The 20,158-nt window shown below is 37.9% G+C and overlaps 1 protein-coding gene across 9 annotated transcripts in view; it reads left to right on the forward strand.

Annotated features, from left to right (window-relative positions):
• TRPM3 (transient receptor potential cation channel subfamily M member 3) overlaps window positions 1-20,158 on the forward strand; it is a 397,058-nt gene that overhangs the window by 348,388 nt on the left and 28,512 nt on the right. For 5 of the 9 annotated variants that reach the window (XR_010994252.1, XM_068175852.1, XM_068175853.1 and 2 more), the window contains 4 exons: window positions 6,857-6,997; window positions 12,319-12,447; window positions 14,511-14,762; window positions 19,875-20,085. Coding sequence is in view for 8 of the 9 variants with exons in the window: in XM_068175852.1 (XP_068031953.1) it covers window positions 6,857-6,997; window positions 12,319-12,447; window positions 14,511-14,762; window positions 19,875-20,085 (733 nt within the window). In the remaining variant the exon portion in view is untranslated. The remainder of the gene's footprint in view (window positions 1-6,856; window positions 6,998-12,318; window positions 12,448-14,510; window positions 14,763-19,874; window positions 20,086-20,158) is intronic. The other 4 variants (XM_068175854.1, XM_068175856.1, XM_068175858.1 and 1 more) reach the window with 1 other exon arrangement.

Here is a 20,158-nt window from a genome sequence, read left to right on the forward strand (position 1 = left end):
GGTCCCCATGCTGCAGCAGTGCATGGAGATGCTGTGCTGTAATATCCTCATATTTTGACTCAGTTTGATGCCACATTGTCTGAACTAAGTGAATTAGATTTTAGAAGCACTCAGTCATGACAACTGACCTCTCTGGTGTGAAAATGGCTCACCTTTGGTTGGAAATGCCCAAAGATTCATGGAAGCCAGAGATTTTTTTTCTTTTGTTGACTTCACTGGAGAGTAAGCAAGTGTGCAAATAGGCCAGAAAAAATATGAATAGTTATTCTAAAATTCTTTTTGTATTTGTAGTCATTGCCTTTCACACAAACACACATCCAGTCTTTAGTCCACTGAAGACACTAGCAAGCAGCAAGACAGCTCCACTTCTACAACTCAACAGAATTGTGTGAGGAGGGACTTGTCAGTATTAGTAACATAGCCTTTGAGGAATAATTTACATCATGAAGAATCAGACAACTAATGTTCTGAAACCTACACAAGTCATCTACCTCCTGTCTCTTGTTCTCACACTTTTTCATTTGAGCAGTTATCATCCAGGCTATTACATCTGCCTTAGTCTTGGTTTGGATTTTTTGGGTTTGATTGTGGTGTCTTTGAAAGGCTTAAAACTCAGCCCAAGTTGGTCAGGATAGAGGCATAGACATAAAAGGAATTTGCCTGATTAAGTTAAAAAACAAAAAAACAAAGAAAAAAAAAAAAAAAAAAAAAAAAAAACCAAAACAAAAACAAAAAAACCCAGACTGTTTCCCACAGGCAAACAGCAGGAGCTGCCCACAGGACCCCGACTGCAGGCAGGCAGAAGGACTTGCCTACAGGACCCAATATGCAGGCAAGCCGAAGGACCAGCCCACAAGACCCACCTACAGGACCCGTTTGCAGGCAAGAACCTGGCTGTTGGGAAGAACCAGAGCCAGAATAGCAGCAATGGGGCATTCTCTGCTCATTAGCTATTGATTACAATTTACTAACCCTTGGCTTCTGATCCCCTTATGAAGTGCTTATTCAAATCAAATAAGCACTTTGCAAGCTGCCTTTTACCTGTCAATGGGGAGAAATTTGGGGAAGATGTGTTTTCCGTCTCACTGTAGTAATCCCAGCTCCTGGTTTCTTGTCTACAATACTGTTTCCTTTTTCCCTTCTGAATCCTGCTGCAAATAAGGGATGTGTGCAGTGGATACCAGATGAACCTTAGATGTTCCCCCTCTTCTCCCTTCCATGTGCTGACAGTCCTATTGCTCTGTTCTGTCATTGACTCTTCCCTTAATTTCTTCAAATTCAGTGTATCACTCTAGTGAAGTTTCTATAAAATAATATTTTCTTTTCTGTAAAATAATATTTCTTTCTGTGGAGTCCAGCAAGTTTAGAAACAGTATCTTTGGTCAGCACTGCTCACTTTGTATTTCTGCATATAATCTATACCAGACTGTAGAAATTCTAACACAGCTGTTTCACTCAGGTGCCCCTCAGTGGTGAGGAGAGATGGATTGGTAGCAGAGTAATCTTTGCATGTCTGTAGTTAGATGCCACAGGCAATTACATTAAGTCATCTGACATATTTTAAATATAAGAAAATAATTTAGACCGAAGCTTTATATTGTTCCAGCCTTAGTCAAATTATCTGGCATAATGGTCAGGTTTCTTTTCCACTGACCAGAGGATGCCTGAAAGATGTTTTGGGAAGTCCCTTTGTGAAGTTTCCCCTTAGCCATGGTATCCTTTAGTGTATCAAGGATACCTTATAAATACTTCAATAAGATTAATAATTTATTGTGCTGGGATATCATAAATTATTAATCCATTGCTGAACTTTGAATCAATAAATCAGTCACTCACCTAACCTAAGCTTTGTTCAGCATAAAGATTAACAAACAGAAGTGATGTTAAAAAAATCATTTTTATCTCAATGTTCCTTTTCTGGCAAATAATATATAATTGAAATAATCTTCCTGATTCTCCTTCTAACCTTTCCCTATGAATACTTCTCAAGTGTCTGTATTCATCATGTTACACCCATATTCTTTCTGCTAAAATGAAGATAAAGAGGTCTCATTTAGGCAAGGTCTGTTCATTGATTTCCTGTGTGTCTTGCACTAAGCCCAGGTGACTAAAGACAGGCCAAGGACTCAGTTTCTTCTGTACTGCACTTTTGCAGAGTGCATGAGCTACAGGGCCACAGTGATCTTTTCCCTATTTTACGCCTCATTTGCACAGAATAATGTGAACAGCAGACTGCAGCAACAGTGAAGTTAAGTCTTCACGTGGGTGCATCTGCGTGCAAGTATGTATTTCCTTTATGCTCCTCTTAAAGTGTCTGGTGGGTAACTGAACATATGGATATACTATGAAGATGTGTTTATTCACTGTAAATTACTTGTTATTCACACCTGCTTTTAACTTTATAACAGATGCATGAGAGTGATACATTTCTTTAACACCTAGATGCTAAGAAACAGGCTTATAGCAGCTACTCACAAAAACACATTTGAATACTGCTCTCATCAGTGCTCCTCAGCACCAAGAAATTTACCACAATTTCTGTATGGAGCTGACAGTCATTAATCCTGAACATTAAACAGAGAGCAGTAGAAGGGCATTAAAGTCTAAAGGCCAGGGATATTTTCTATTTGTACAGTGTCCTAATCAAGGCCTTAATTGCTGAAATTCAGGTCAGTCAGAAACCTCAGAAGTCTCCCGTCTTCCCAGAATAACCCTAATTCTGGCAGCCATAACTAGGAGCATCCTTAACCCTATTCAGTGCATTGTTGTTTGGGTATTAGAGCTCCCAAGTAAATGGTTTTATTTCAGAACACAGAATTACTCATCTAAGTCCTTTAAAAGGTGTTTCTGTTTCTGTTGTTGTTTTGTTCATTTTGCTCTGATTTTCCACAATGAATAGGAAGTTTGGACTTCTATGAGTTAGTCTGAGAACTTTTCAGCAGCAGCAAAGCTAGTTCTGTTGGCCTCTGGGATCACATTAATTCATCTGTAGTATTTGGGCTTAGCCTTTTCTCAGTGGCAATAAATAACCAAATATTAATCATATCACTAAAAATACAGTTTTTAACACAGAAAAGTTTGAACATCCATGTCCTAGTGCCCCGGCCCAACTCACCCTTCCCAATGGAAGATGATTCTCACAGCATCTCACATGCCAGTAACAAGGCACCCCTTTAGCTCGTCTGGAAAATGAAATTGGGAGACACTGCTGTGGTCTCTAGGCAGAAGTGCTGACCCTCTCCATAAGAAGAGGTTCTCTCTTCCTCCAAGGAGTTTGGAAACCCTCCATGCCACCACCACCACTACCACACATGTGCCCTGGCATGGTCTGTGTTCTTTGCCCTGCTCAGTAGACAGGATTTCTGAGCACCTGGCACTTTAGTCCTGTTCTTCTGTGCTCACTGTAACCACCAAGCACATGTAAGATCTAATTTTACATGTCTGTAAATAAAAGACTTTAAAACATTTTTCTACCAATATTTCAGGGCAGAGAACAGTAATCCTAGAACAACTACCATGGGGGCAGCATTTTCACACACAGTGTAGGATCCAGTGGGGTGTGCTGAGGGAGGTGTTTCTACACAGCTATGTATCATTTCCACACCAGTTCTCTATGAACTGGGATAAGTCTCTATATAGCATGTAGATTTCACTCAGGATGAAATTGGAAGAGCCTGTATTCATTACAGAAAGACTGAAATTCCTCTTACTTACTTATGAAACACATAAATATAGTATAGGATTGTTAACATATATTAATGCAAAAATGTACAACCCAAAACTCTCCCCTGATAGTTCATTATCAGCAAACAGTCCTCAATCACATAAAACAAAATCTGGCCCAACAATAACAACAAAAAGCAGATTAATAAAATCTCCATGTAAAAACTATGAAAACATCAACCCCTTCAGGTTAAAATGATGCAGGTGTACTGTACTTCACAATGAGGTTGAGCTGCTGTTGAGCTTACCTTGCATGACTCATGGTGAATCATGGACAAAATCATGTATTAGAGAAAGAGATGCCGCCCACACAGAGCAGTGTGTCAAGTTGTTCCCACCCTACTGCATCCCACTCCAAGGAAAACATTTGTTCACATTTGGCACTGCAATTATTCTGTTAACACAGTTGCATAGGTTATTTCTGAATATTTCTAATGGGGAAGCTTTTCAATTTGTTAATACTGAGGTATAATTAACAGTCGGGAACATCAGGTCAAATCTAATCCCCAGCCATCTCAGAGAAATTACCCATCTGTGTGTGGGGGAGGGGAGAAGGTAGTATTATATGATAGAATTAACTCAAAAATAATTATAACAAGACAAAATTACAGCATTTATATGAAGAACAAAACAGTAGCAAACAGGAAATCATAATTCTTAAGCTAAAGCATGAATCCAGATATTGGAAGAGCATTATTATATAAACATCCACAACTCACTGATTTCATTGAGAGTTAAGTCTGTCTCAGAATCTGTAAATTTGTAAAATTGTGAAGGATTTGAACACTGTACAATAATCCCTTTCACTAAAGCGCATCATTGCTCATTTGTTAAAATAGGCAGCATTCATTTTCATTCTGCTGCAAAATTCCTGAGCACCAGGGGACAGCAGAGACAAAGCCTTGGGAAAAGCTAGAGAAAACTCTGTAGCTCCAGATGGTAGTTTTCCCTGAACAGTGTCAGTAAGTAGAGAGAAGCAAACAAATTGCTATCGTCTTGGGCTATAGTGTTCCCAAAGCATTCAGTTCATATTCAATTTTTTTCCCCCAAAAAACCCAATCAATGATATGGATCAAAGGATCACTTTGATTTTGTGGAGTTCAGTTAATGATATCTTCTGTGGAGGTTGTGTAACTTCTGCTACTGTGGTTATATTCAGTAAGTCTCATAACCATAAAAACCCTTCTCCTCTGCTTAATAGCCACTTTGTCTTCTTGCTTTTTTGTAAAAGACTTGATGGACTTTCAAGGTATTTTATGAGCTCTGTGAGAGCCAACAGGACGGACATTTAAATTTTTAATAGGTAATGTTTTATCCGTATTTATGGAAATTAAATTAACAATCTTCAGCCATTAAAGCTAAAGGAAATAGGTTAACTTGGTCAAAGCAGGCTTTAGTTTTTGAGACAGTCCCAGCAGGTTAGTTTCAGTGCAGCATACTTTTGTCCTGAATCTTTGTTGTATTTTACTGAAAATGTGCATGGCAGCATCTGTATGTTGTCAGATTCAAGAATATAAGGGTCCACAAGGAAAGTAATAATACTAGAGGAAAAACTAATTGCATAAATGAAATTAAAGAGAAGGAGCCATATGGGACCAAGCACAGTCAACAACAATGTTACAAACATGTACACTGACTGAAAAATATTATCATTACAAATTACTATTTCACAGGGAAAAGACCTAAATTAATAGCTCCACGTGAGACTGGAAAAAGGAAGAATAAGGTTAGATTTTGATTCTTATTTTTAAATATGTGAGAAGTGCATCATCAGTTCCTGCAGGACTCTAGAAACTGATCAGATAGGTCACCTGAAGCCACATAGTTAAATATGTGCTATACATCCTGTTGAATTGGGGAGGACAGATACAGAGACAAGAAGGACCTTTTTATAGAAACACCATATGTCTGGCATCTAATTGTTCCCTTAGTTTTCCAACATTTAAGTTGCAGATGAGGATAATGCTATCTTCATGGATGGTGAAAGTTTGCTTCCGTTAACACAAAAACACAAGTATGCCTTCATCTACTTGTAGAAAGTCTTATAGAAGCATTGAAACAAATGCATCATTATGCAGTCCCTGCATACTTAGATTTCTCTCAATTCTTGCAAATATATCCCGTACAGGGTGCTGCATTCCAAATGTGCATCCACAAACTAAATAGTAAGAACTTGCAAAGGGCACAATGAGCTAAAATCCAGTCTTAGTCTACTATTCACTAAATAATTGCTTCAGAATGAACATTCAATTGGTCACATTACACTTCAAATACAAAGAAACTTCTTTTAAGTACTAACTTCAGTGATTGTAGTTTAGTCCTTCCATTTATCTGCAGCTGATAATGAAAATTAAGGGTAAGCAAACAAAATATTACCTTCTTTTGACTCTTAGGTTTGGACTCATAGCTGAGGATTTCTTATGTATGTGTTTCTTGAGCTCAGTGTAGCTTCTCAGTGGGTCTGAATTGCAATGGTAACCGTAAGATCAAGCCTAGCAAAGGAAATGCATGAGCAGTCTGAAACTTCACTATGGAAGAAGCTACAATCATGTACATGAATATTTAAATTCAAGGCCTTTCTGCTATAGTGAGCTACTAGTAAGTCCTCTCACATCCATGTAAGCTTCACTGTGGGATCATGGCCTGGAACAGGTCCAGTGATTCAATTATAAAGTGCCACTGTCTTCTTTGCTTCTAGTTCAGTGACTATCAACTCATCTTTTCCCTTGTTCTCCCTCAATCTCAGCTTTATGAACTTCTCTTTGTTTAAAATAAAAATTTACCTTTTTTCTGTCTGCATCTGTTTATTGTATAGAAGTATACTACATAAAGCTGTTGTCAGGTAAAAGTCTTTCTGTCCATACAGCAAAAAGGAAAAATATTCACACACTTATTTTTTGTCAGGAATTACCCTCTCAAGCTGAGGTTTGAGGCTAAACCTATAGCTTTCCATTTTCAAAGTATTAAACAGAAGCCTTCCTGCAAAAAGATAATTTGAAAGCAAAGCATTTTATGCCTAGCTGTGGTCACCTGGTTTTATCTAGAGAACAAGAACAGTTTCCTATTGATATTTCAAAAAATTGTGTAATTTTTCTTTCACAAGAAAGAAACATAAATATATCTTTTCTTGTAGGCAATGCTGGGACGGGGGAATGGAGAGTCCTCAAGAAAGAAAGAGGATGAGGAAGTTCAGAGCAGGCACAGAATGATCCCCATTGGAAGAAAGATTTACGAGTTCTACAATGCTCCTATCGTGAAGTTTTGGTTTTATACCGTAAGAAATCTTTCCTGTTATATTAATAATGTTTGTACAAATACTGAAATTGGACTAAGGTCATCTTTTGTGTTTCATTGATGTCTACATTTATATGTATTGGAGGGCTTACACATAAATAGTTTAATAAAATTATTTGGTGGAAGCCCGCTAGCATTGCAAACCTTTCCATGACTTTTAAAGATTACCATTTTGTTCAGGAAATTGATGGCTAAAATTTGAATGCTTTTGTATGTTTTTCTTTAAATAAAATGGTAAGGGACAGTTTGCTGTAGTGCTCCCAAGGGATTCCCTATAGGAAAATTCACAATAGGATTGCTTCCAATAGTAAGCCCAGTGGCTGGTTGGTCTGAGTCAGAATATGAATTATATAAAAATTGATGAAAAAAAGAAGTAGACCATTTCTTTCCTTGGAACATTTTTTTTCTGTTTTGACCAGTCTGTGAAGTGCCTCTCAGAAAAAATGTCCATATAAGTATCCACAAGATAGCAAAGACATGATTGACAGCCAGTGTACATTTTTCTGGGACAAATTAGGTTAAGTCAGTATATTCCCTGTGTTAGAGAGAAATATATTGTATTCCAGAAGGAGTAGAAAAAAATGATGTCATGTATTTCAACTACAGTAAAACAGTACCAAAAACTTCACAGAGTTTTCTCACAGCTATATTAATAAAGTTATATTAAAATTACTATGTGGATAAAAAGGTTTTTGACAATTAGTCCTCAAAAGTAGATATTAATTATTCATTATCATGCTGGAAGCAGGGATTAAAGTTCTCTTCTATATCAGGTGCTGATATTTTTATTCAAAACTTTGATGATGGAGTAGAGACTGGTTATTATTTTACTTATTATTAGTTATTTTTGCAAATTGCACTAGAAGGATAAGACTAAAAAGATCACAGAAAGTAATCCTTTCAGTCTTCTTAGCTGGAATATTCTATCCCAGTTCAGCTTCTGCATCATGTGACAAGTGTGGACTGGTTTGAAAGACCCCAAAAAAGAAGAATGTTTCAAGAAGTTTGTAAAGCTTAACTTAAGGGAGATTAAGGAAGCAAGAATGTTTTCTCTGTTAAAAAAAAAAAAAAGTTCTGCAGAAGGAATGTAACAGTTTTCGAATATGTGCAAGTACCTCAAAATCCTTGCTGAATAGGATGAAAAATAACACCCAGATACTTCTAGGTAAGTTAGGAAACAGTTTCTATCTGCTCCAAGAAGAACTGTCATAAACTGTGTGAGGACATGCTAGATTTTCCATTATTAGTGATTTCTAAACTATCTTATCAAGACATATGTGCATTACGGTACACTGGAATTAATCCTGCCTCAGCCCAATGGAATTGTCTATATGGTTTCAGGTGGTTTTTCTCGGTCATATTTTCTATCATTCTGCTGAAAGCACAGCAAATCACAAAGAATGGATCCCGCTGGAAGTGACTTCTAATAAGAAAAATTGTCTTGCAGATGTTGGGAACAACTCACATCAATCAAGTCTTAACTGTGGTAGATGCTGTAGACTAGCAGAGTTTAACATCTTGGAGTAATTTATTGCTCAACTCAGAGGTCACTGAACATTAATCAAGCCCACAAGTCCAGAAACTACTCATCAGCAGCCTAGTCTCATTATCAATTGCAGTGTATATTATGCACAAACAGAAAAGTCTTTACACTGCAAATGGAAAGAAGCATCCTGGCTTTCCCTGTTAGTTCAATTTTTAAATGGGAGAGAGAAATCAATATTGGATTTCCATTTAGGCTTGTTCCTACAGTTTTATGTCCTGAGGCTGGTCTCAATCAAGGTCATTTATTAAAACTGGATCTTGGATACGCTGAACCTGGAGAGCAAGTTAAGGTGGATTCTGGATGCCAGGTTGACCTGCTGTGTATATTGAGAACTCCTGGAGACTCAAAGCAAAACAAGTTTCAGAGAAGGACTAAAATTGCACAGCCTATCACATTTTGTAAATACAGAGGCACAAATATTATTCATGGATTTCAAAAGAAATTGTTCAAATTTTACATTCCACAGTCCAAAATGCATATAAAAAGTCCTGCGACTATTGTATGCCACTTAAAACTATGTGAATATTCTGCAATTACCTATCTCTGTAACTATATAGCTGTATTCATCTTCATTCTTCAAATACACAAGAGTGAGTTAAATGAGATATTTAAGCTAATATCTCATTTAACTAGTGTCTGCTCAGCAGACACTAGACAACTTTTTCTCAAAAAAAGTCCCAAAACAAACCAAACAAAACAAAACCAAACCAAAGAAACCAACAGAAACAAACCAAAAAACAACTCCCTACCAACTTTAGCCTTTCTCTCTAGACAACTACTCTGCAAACTGCTAGAAAGTGAAGTACTCTTTTCTGTTTTGTGGCTGTTGCATTGGAAACCATGATGCAAATGTTTCATCCCATTGATTGCTTGAGAACAGGAGGTTGATCTTCTCCTACTGTTGACTACTCCCACTGTCCTAATATCAAAAACACCCTTACAGCAGTGTTAAAGTAGTAAAACAAAAAGTAGAGCTTTATTGGAAGCTTCCAAGTATCCTGGTGGTGATGTGCTCACATGGCATTAGATTTCTACAATTTTTATATGTTTAACAAATTAGCATAACTAACAAATATTGTCCAATTAGAAGAGTAGTTGGTTAGGTTATTTTCTCTGGGTACTGCCCCACTGGAGTCAGTCTGGGCCTTCTTTGCCCCATTTCATGTTGTGTCTCCTCAGATTCTCATTGGAAAACAGAAGCCTGCTCCTTGTCAGACTTCTTTTTCTTAATAATAAGACTAAACAGTATTTCAGGAATGTGTTAGAAGATTAACTTACTACTCTAAAATCTAAGAGAAAGGGTAGCAAAAATACTACAAACTATGTAACTATTTCATAGTAGTCTAAAAAGCTACAAATATATGAAAAATACATAAAAAGCAAAATCGTTAGGCATCACTACTACTCGCATTAACTGAGATTCTAGCAGGAAGTAAGAGGCCACGTTTCTACCTCTTCTGAAGAGGAAAGCTGCAGAGGAATTCAGCTCTGAGTAAAAGTCACATTCTAAAAATCAAAAGAGATTTGCCATAAGTTTTGAATTTTGGGACCACTTCAGTTTATGATTATTTAATTATTGCAATCAATCAGAAAAGAGGAGGGTGATCTCCTTCTTGAAACATTAACCTATTGGTAAAATTTTCAGGTGTTATCCTCTACCACAATGCCAATTCCAGTATTTTCTATGGAATGGGACTGCATCCATAAAAGGGCTGGGTGCAATCCACCCTTGAAACTTCTTGGTAGGCACTTCTTTACAGGTTTCTTCAGCCTTCAACAGTGACAATGACAGCTCCTAGCTCTTTGTCAAGCCAGACAAAAGTAAGAAAAAATGGGGTTCAGCTACTTCTGTAGTAGCACTTTTAAAGAATCTTGAGTACCAGCACAAACAGCTACACTGAATTTTGACCACAGTGTTGGATCAGTGTCGCCTCCTGGAAGGTGAGAGCAAGTTAGAAGTGTGGGGAGTGAGAAGGAGACTGTCATTCACCCTGTTACTGAAGGGCTAATTTCTTGGGTCAAAGTGAAGATATTTCAGTATAAGCTTACTCACAAATCAAGATTCTTTTCTCTTTTGTCAAGCAAAAACATTTTGCAGTTTTGACTAAGTTTTAATTGACATAAAGAAACCTGCCAAAACCAAAACTAAAAAAAGCCAGCATTTCAAAAGAAAACAAGAAGCAAAACCACCTAGTTACAGTTAGATTGTTGCAGTTTCTGTCACTTTCGTAACTTCAAACTCCTCATTCTTTTGCCATAGTGACTGCAAGTGCTCACCAAAGGCTGCTGAAGCAGATCAAAGTAGATTTCCTGACAATTAGTTATCCATAAGGTCCAAGAGGAGTGTTAAGTAACAGTATCACCTGGCTTTTTGCTCCATATTAGAAGGTTCTATTTCCACTAGGGAGGTGTCTATCCAGTTCTGCCTGCCCAGACAGAGGTTCTTATGACTCCAGTGTCACCCTACATAGTGGTCTACATCAACATTGCTCTCCATTTCCTTTAAGAATGGAAAGGGAAGAGCAGCTGCCAGACCTGTGCATTGCAGTCCATCATCCCTCACAAACTGAAAGATAAATGAGATTATTTCCTCCTCTGTTTTATGCAGACTAGAAGTAGCGCTTCAACTGTCTGCATCCTCTCTACTGATAGTTATGGCCAATAGAACAAATTCTTTTGAGTTTCAAGGCTCTCTGTGGCTGTTTCAGCTTACATGTGAGCCCATGTACGCAATAGTGAGTAACAAACAGTTGAGAGATAAAAACTGAATTTAAATATAGATGTATGTATTGCAGCTTTCTGTCACAATGACTAGATGTTCATGCACAGAACTGAGTCATCTTTTCTCTAACTTATATTTAGCCTTAAGATGCATTTTCTTATAGGGCTGCTGTTAGAAAGGAAAAGTAGACAGGTGGTAGGACTCTTGCTTCCACGAACCGTGGAATCCTTGCTACACTCCATGCTCCAGAATGACACTCAGGTTTCTCTGAACTTTATGAGCTTGATGAAACAATTTGCCTGACATGTCTTTTTTTGACAGACCATTTAATTACATTCAACATGCAGAAAAACAAAGAAAAAGAAACTAAAAACTTTCCTCTGGATCAAAAATTAATCTGGAAGGTGAATGTATTAGGAAGGAAAAAAAAATATTCACACTTAAAAATTTGCAAAAAATATACGGCAAATGAATGCATGGCTATGCCCAGCTCCTTGCTGCAGCAGTGTGAGTAGGAGTAGAAGTGTTTTGGGGAGGAAACATTCTATAGGTTAGGTCAGTACTACACTGGGTAAGAAGACCTCTAATATTGCCTAAAATCTGGATTCAGAATGCCAGACTCAGCCCAGATCATGTGGATAGAGGGTAAAAACACAAAGAAGGGGTGTTAGAGAACTAAAGGCTCTTAGAAGCAGATGTGGGAGAAATCTTCACATAGTTTACTTAATTGGGTAGTTGACACAGTGGTATTAGGATTGCCATCTCTGTGGGATGGTCCAAGGGAACTGCATTAAGAAAGTCTTTTTGAGGAGATAATAGATACAGCTGGACATATGTGCATGTATTTTGCAGATTCCATACAGTATGTGGCTCAATGTGAGCTTTCTCAGACAACCCAGGACAGTCTTATTATTCTTTTGTCTTTTGTGAAATCCTGGTTACAGTAGAATCAGGAATATCAACCCATATCCAAGAGACTAGTTCAGTTGTATAGATAGTGACAATTGATACTCATTTATTTTTTTCTTTACAGCTGGCATACATAGGCTACTTGATGCTGTTTAACTACATCGTGTTGGTGAAGATGGATCGCTGGCCATCTATTCAGGAGTGGATTGTCATCTCATACATTTTCACTCTAGGAATAGAGAAGATGAGAGAGGTAAAGTCTCCTCAATGAAGAAATAATAAAAAAGGAATAAGCATGGGTTTTGAGGGTTTTTTTCATTTTAATATTTTCTTTTATTATTTTTCTCAGGGTACGTTTTTATGAATGAACCTATCATAAAATTATCTCTTTTTTTCAGAAAGGCAGATGGATTGTTAAAAAAAAAAGCAGGAAAAAAATCTGGGTCCTTTAATTTAAAACTAAAGTAGTTTCTTCTTCTTCTTCTTCTTCTTCTTCTTCTTCTTCTTCTTCTTCTTCTTCTTCTTCTTCTTCTCTTCCTCTCTCTCTCTTTCTTTCTTTTTTCCTTTCTTTCTCTCTCTCTTTCTTTCTTTCTCTCTTTCTCTCTTTCCTTCTTCTTATCCCACAAAATTTCTGTGTCCAAATTTCAGCATGATGCTCATTTAATAATACATTCACAAGTATCAGGTGATCTCTGACAAGTCTTAAAGGTCAGGTAAATTCCTTAAAATATGACTCTTGAAAATTGTTGTTCATATGTCAAGCAATAGTGTGTGTCTCCCTAAGGATGCAAAAGCAGACACATAGAGCAGAGACAGAGTATTTAAAGTAGCATTCAGTCTATGAAGCGAGTGCAGTGGCTCTGTTAACCCTGCCCCTCATGGTCTCTCCCATCTAATGCTGTCCTCTTTCACAAAGGTACATTTATTCCACAATGACACCAGAGGCCCAATTAAGTGAATGCGACACCAGAGGCCCTAATGTGAGTGAATGCGAGTGCCATTGACCTGAGCTAAAATAGCACATTTGTACCCCTGGGCTAATCTGTTACCAGTTATGTTTGTACATTCTGAAGCCAGTGCTCTGGAGGACTAGACTAAAAAATGGGCTTACAGCACTTGGGTTTCAAAGATGGGTTTCTGACACTGTATGGTAAATTCTACGTTATAAATAAAAAGAACAGAGGAGAAGACACTACTTGAGTGGCCCATGAGTATACATCATTAAGCAGAAGAGAAAGGAAAGCAGTGGCAGTAGCCACACAAGGACTCTGCAACGCTGATGGAGCCAAGGCGCTGCTGGCTCAGCAGGTGGGAGGCTGCACTCAGGAGTTGTATGAGCTGGTTTTTCTCTAATCATTCACCCCAAATTGATGTTTTCACAAAAGTTTACCAAAAACATTTGTCACAATTGATTTCTAAGCAGATGTTGGAATTGTTCACAGATGAGCCTAAAATTCATTCCAAAACAAATTATAAGAATGACATTCATCTTTTTTTGAGGAACTGTATGAGTTTGAGCAAATGTTTTTGGACTAAATATAGAAAATTAATACCAACAGCTTGTTAACTGGTAGCTTAACCAAGCTGTTAACTGGTAGCTTAACCAGCAGCTTAACCAAGCTGCTGCTGCTGGTAACAGCTTGTTAACTTGTTAAAAGGTAGGATATTCATGGAGATCACTTAAATAATAGTTTTAATAGTAGTTTGGGAAAACAGTCAAGTTATACAAATGATCTTGCAAGGAGAATGACAATAAATTCATAAGGTAATATTATTTCTTTTTGTGATGTTTATTCTTGGCTGTGGAACTTAATTTCCAAAAACAGGCCCAAGTAGTATCTAGTATCTCTCTGTATTAAATTTCTGATGCAGAGCTTTATGGTTCTTAATTATTTTTTGGTCATTTAATACACATTTTAATGTAACTGCCTGTAAATCTATAGTTCTTTAAGTGTGAATTTTCTGATTGAAAAAAATCTTTCTGCATTTTACCCTCTGTTCCAAGACCCTAAGTAGGCTTAATACATTTGAAAGACAGAAATACATACACATATTTCTACTCATTTGGTGAAGATTTTAGACTGAGTCCTTTGTCCACTTTGTCCTTTAAAGTAACTTGCACATAGATACATGTTAAGAATAGTTGAAGATTTCAGGGGAAAAAATAACAGAGAATACCTGAGATATTTGGATGGTAAGCATCTATCACTTTGCTTTTGGCCTGTGTGGCATGTATCTATCTGCTTACTACAGATTTCTTCACCTTTATATTAAAACAGCTCAGCTCCTCTCCTCTGCATTTCCTCTCTCCTTCAGATCCTCATGTCAGAGCCTGGAAAACTGCTGCAAAAAGTCAAAGTTTGGCTTCAGGAGTACTGGAATGTTACCGACCTCATAGCTATCCTCCTGTTCTCTGTTGGGATGGTTCTCCGTCTGCAAGACCTGCCTCTCCGGAGCGATGGACGCGTCATCTACTGTGTCAATATCATCTACTGGTACATCCGGCTGCTGGACATCTTCGGCGTGAACAAGTACCTGGGGCCCTACGTCATGATGATCGGGAAAATGGTAAGAGCAGTTGGTGAACCTCTTCTGTTTGGCAGCATGTTCTTGGCTCAGTGTCCTTAGCCAATAGCATTGCTGCAGGTCTACCTGTATGTTTTTTACACTAGTATTTTCATGTAGGCTAGAAATCAATTTTTTAAAAATTTTCTAAAAAAAAAAAATTAATCAAAACCTCCAGAATCAAGGATTAGATTTTTCCTGTTCTGTTAGATGATGGATCATTTTTCTTTCTCTGACATTACTCTTCAACAGCAGAGCCACCCTACACCCCTCTGTGCCTCACTTGCAGAAAGTGCAAAGGAGATTTGCTGATTATAAAGGAAGGTGGTTTGTTAAGGTAAAGAAAAAATTCTTCAATGTGTAGTACCTTGAGACTCTCAATGGGTTGTAATAGTCATGGTGTGTCCAAAACTATAACGGTTATAGTTAAGACTGACCCTTCTACAGTTTGATCCACATCCACATGCTCTTCCATCATTGAAGCTCAGGTGTGTCCTTGTGACATGAGAAATCTATTTGCATAAACGCAAACTCTATGCCCTGGCAACATCAGTTGTACACACTGTAGCAATTATCAGCTTGTGTAATAGTAAATGTATGCACGAAGAATCAAGAGGCAGTTGCTTCCACATGCTTGACTTCTAACTTTTCAATTTTTAATTTTCATGTTTCCATCGAAGTCTTGAAATTAAGCAGCATTTTGCTTGTTTCAGTTAAAGAAAATGACTACATTTACAGATGCACATGCACATATCCCTGATATTTGGATACCTGCACATGTAGCTGATACACATGTTTATGTTTCACATACAGTATCCAGCTTTTCTTGTGTAAATCATGTCTGTTTCATGCATTTTGAGATTTAAGATTTGGGATTTTCTAAATAGATTAAAGCCCCTTGAAGCTCACTTTAAGTAAAAAGAGTAAACTGAATATTAACTCCTCTAGATGAAATACTGCTGTCTGTTTGGTATGCGACAATATCAGCAAGTCCAACCAGGCTGTCTGTTGTATTTATCTTGCAATGGTCTTTAAAGAAAAGCTTCATCCGTCCTCATCATCATGAGAAAAGGGGACATGTATGAGTGCATGGACTACAATATCTCCTTGATATTACATTAGTCACAACAGGCTCAGTGAGCAGGTATAAAACTGAAATGCAAAATATACATCCAGTTACATGCCCTGTCCAACAGGGAACCATTATCTTATCCCCTCAACTCACCAGCTTTCTACTGCAAGCCCCAGTGCTGGGTTTGACAAAGAAAGAAGAGCTTAGTGGAAAAAAAGCCAGGGAGGGAGATTGAGGGAAAACATGAAAGTGATAGTTGAGTTGTTATGTCTTGGAAAATGGATTTTGAAGTTCCCATCCTTCAAGAAATCTGTAAGAGGTTGACATGAGGTTTTGCAGAGCTCCAGAGTGAAAATACTCAACAGTCCTTTTTGGGGTTATTGTAAAAAGACAGCAGAACCAGAGAAAGGAATACAGATCAAAGAGAAAACACTGCCTTAGCAGGTTTCTTTCCTGTCACATTTGGACTCTCTTTTCGCCAGTGGATCTGGTGGTCACTGAAGCTTACACAATACACAGTGTATAAAACTTCTGAAAAAACAGCTACACCTCTACTCTGCTTTATTTTTCACAGCTACATGTACTTAAAAGTTTCAGAACAGTGGTGCTGACAAAGGCAGTATGAGCAGCAGTTCAATAATAGAGGGGCCATGTGTAACAAACTTCTAGTAGTAAGTGTTACAGGTGGCTGATAGGAGCCCAACTCCACCAGCAGTATAAAGAGTGGTTCATTTTTCTTCTAGGTCACACAGAAAGAAAGTGATTGAAATTAATAGCATTTTCATTCTTTTGTCACTTTCACATGTGTACAACAAATCAAACCTCACTCCACTTTCTGTGGAAAACAAATGCAGGAAGATCTCTAGCCTCTGTATACTCAGTATCTACATTAGAGGGTGTTAAATTTAGCAGCCAAATTGTTCTGAAGCTCTGAGCAGCTGTTAAAGGAGGCGAATTCTTCTATTTTGTACCTTCCTCTTGCTTGGTTTTTCATCTTTTGTCCAAATTTCCTTGCATTTTCAGCCATTCTGACACATCCCCTTTGCCCACACATGCAATACACAACCGGTTTGAGTTATACAGATCAGCCTCTCACATCTATTTTCTGACTAGTTTACTCTCTTGTGCAACTCATGTCCAACTCATGTACTCCCTGGGAGCTGCACCTACTGACTCTAGGCTGCTCTCTTGTGTATTTTTGTTTAAATTGTGTGTTTCTCTACCTCCTTGCATTCTGTCTTCCAAATGGTGTTGAAAGTTCAATTCTGCACTATGAAGGACATCCAGTTGGTTATATATATTTCTACAGAGTAAGCACATAACAACTACTGACGTCCTCAACAGACCATATTTAATGTCTGAGACCTTTTCTTGAGCTTATATTGTAAGTTTTAGACTCAGAAGGCAAAGGATGGCTTTTTCTACTTCTCCAGTGTTGAGGAGCTTTCTCTTCACCTGCCTCTATACTGCAGTCAACAAAATAGCTGTAATAAGTTTTACCTCTGGCCACTCTGAACAAACATGCAAGGGAAATTAAGCAAGAAGTAGGAATGGGCTTGAGTGGTTTAAATGCAATAGGTTAAAGCAAAGATGAAGATACAAGGAGGAAACTGAATGGCCAAGCTTATTATTATGTACTGATTTCAGTAACAGAATATGCTTCTGCTTTTCTGATTTCTGCACAGTGATAGATCTAATTTCCTTTAGGAAATTTCAGGAATGAAATGAAATGACTGTGGAATGTCAAGAGAGTCAGAGGTATATCAGTTCCTTTAATGTGTGGAAATATCCACATTTTTTTAGCATTTCTGCAAATACAGAATTTTAAATACAGCCAACTTTGTACCCCAAAAAAAAAATGTTTTAACACTTTTTTAAACAGGCAACTGATGAGTTCTTTAGAATTATTGAAATAGCCATTGCCTTGCTAAAACAGCAATTGTCATTTGACATCACAGGCCAAAGGACCTGATACAATGCTATTTAAAGTCAGTGGAAATTTGTCCCTATATTTCATTGTATTTCAGACACATTACTGAGAGTTTACAAGATACCCAGCTGAAGGAGGAGAAAACTAATGTGCATCTTGATTAGATAACAACACTAAAAATTTTATTTCTTGCAACATAAGGTCACACTGGTGTCACTCCTGATCAAAAACACTTGAAACATTTAAGACATTGTCTCAAATTGCCTCAAAATACTGATTTTGTTTATTTGTTTGCATGACATTTTTAAATAGCTATTACATTACATCATATCAAGTTATCTATTGCCATCTGAAACAAAGTTTGATCAGACAAGAAAGGAGGAATCAGGTTTCATCTCTAGGTTTGTTCCCTAAAAGCAATGAGAACTAAATATCATTATTCAACTTTCCCATTTCAGGATGCTTTCTGAAGTACAGTGATCTGGAATTTCTCTTCATAAAGGAATTTTTTTTTGAGAGATTAATCCCCTGAGTTAAACAGGAATGTTGATGGTTGACTTCACTGGGTTTTAATTATTTAAAGCATTTTTTTTTCCTCTCTCATGTCCCCAAGGATTTTTCTTTCTTTCCTGCTTTTTTATGAACCTCCAAACTTTTGTTTTTTCCCTAGTTTTTTTTCACTGTCCTTGGTTCCTTCTTTCCATCTTCCTGATTCTCTCTCATCTGACCCCTGCTCCGCTGGTGCCTTTCTCCTAGAGTCTCTCTCTCTCTAAACACAAGCATACCTTCTTCTCTTTGCTACCCTGTAACCCTTTTTTCTCTGGTATACTTTCCCAGTGTTGCTTTAGCCTCAGGTTGCTTTAAAATTGAAGAACCCCTGCAGCAGTACCAGATCCATCTGCTGCAAGCAGGTACCTCTTCCAGCAGCTCCTGTCATGAGCAGCCCTGCCCTTGGGCTGCAGCAGGTGCCCTGTGGAGCCAGAAGGCCACCAGCTGAGGTGCAGGTTGGTTTCATGCCTCTCTTGATAGGAGGGCTGAATGCAGCTGAGCCAGAAAATTTAGAGACTGGAGGGAATAAAACTCATAAGGTTTAGAGAATTCGTAACTTGAGTTTTGGCTAGAGATAAAAGTTATGTCCAGAGCTGTGAAAAATAGCTCAGTTGAAACAATTCTAAAGACCCGACAAGTCTGTAAGTTTTAAAGGGATCTCATCAGGGACTTTACAGGACTCCGATTTTTTTTCACATTCACTTTGGGTAGTCTCTGCTGTACCTGCCTTATGCCCATTGTTCTGCTCCCTTGAGGGCATTTTCTAGAACAGTGCTGCTTCTAATCTTCAGACCTTTTCAGCATCTTGTAGGATTGCTGTCCCACGTTTTTCAGGAACATTTTGAATGGGTGGGTACTGTTTGCAAACACTAGTTAATCTTGGGCATATGTGAATGAGGCCCTCAACAGTGTAGAAGAACAGAGTTCACTGTCTGTTATCTGATTGGGTTTTTTTAATACGGCATTTGTCAGACTCCCCCACCAAGTGGATTTTTAGCCCAGCCAGTATCACAGCTTTCCTTTCTCACTGGTTACCACTATGGTGTCCCTTATGCTGCAGTAACAGGCTGTTCTGCCACCCGTTCCTCCATATGTTAGCTGCAGCTCCCTTTGTTCCAAGATAATGACTACTAGTGAATAAAATTATCCATGTCAGTCCTTTTGCTTAGGTGCAGTTGCCACTTGGTGCCTATAAACATCCTCTCACAACCCTTGCCCAGACCAGGCTGCTGATTCCAGTGAACCCATATATTCCTGTTGAGGCAACTGGTGTGACCAAATGGTACTTTGTATTTTCAAGCCTAATAATAAGATTTGAATTGTTCTTGGAAGTCACACTGGGTAAAACCAAGTACACAATAATACCACTTCACTTCTTTGAAAAAAATTTTTTTTATGTGTAAATGAGAACAGCTTTCCAAAATTTGTTTCTGAAAATTCTAAGATTCACAGATTTTTTTCTTTTTTTTGCAGCTCATAATAAGAGGAATATGGACAAATAAGTTCCTCTAATTCTTGTCCTTTCTCTCTCTTTTTCTCTCCTTTTTCCTGTCATTACATTCAGATGATAGACATGATGTACTTTGTCATCATCATGTTGGTGGTTCTGATGAGCTTTGGTGTGGCAAGACAAGCAATTCTCTTCCCCAATGAGGAGCCTTCGTGGAAGCTGGCGAAAAACATTTTTTACATGCCTTACTGGATGATCTATGGGGAAGTGTTTGCAGACCAGATAGACCGTAAGCAAGTTTATGATTCTCATACTCCAAAGTCAGGTATCCAGCTTTGATCAGATTATGTCCTATTAGATCATGTGTGTTTGCTCAATAAATGGCTCTGGATAGAGGA

The sequence above is a fragment of the Anomalospiza imberbis genome, chromosome Z (assembly GCF_031753505.1).
Source record: "Anomalospiza imberbis isolate Cuckoo-Finch-1a 21T00152 chromosome Z, ASM3175350v1, whole genome shotgun sequence".
Taxonomy (NCBI): Eukaryota; Metazoa; Chordata; class Aves; order Passeriformes; family Viduidae; genus Anomalospiza; species Anomalospiza imberbis.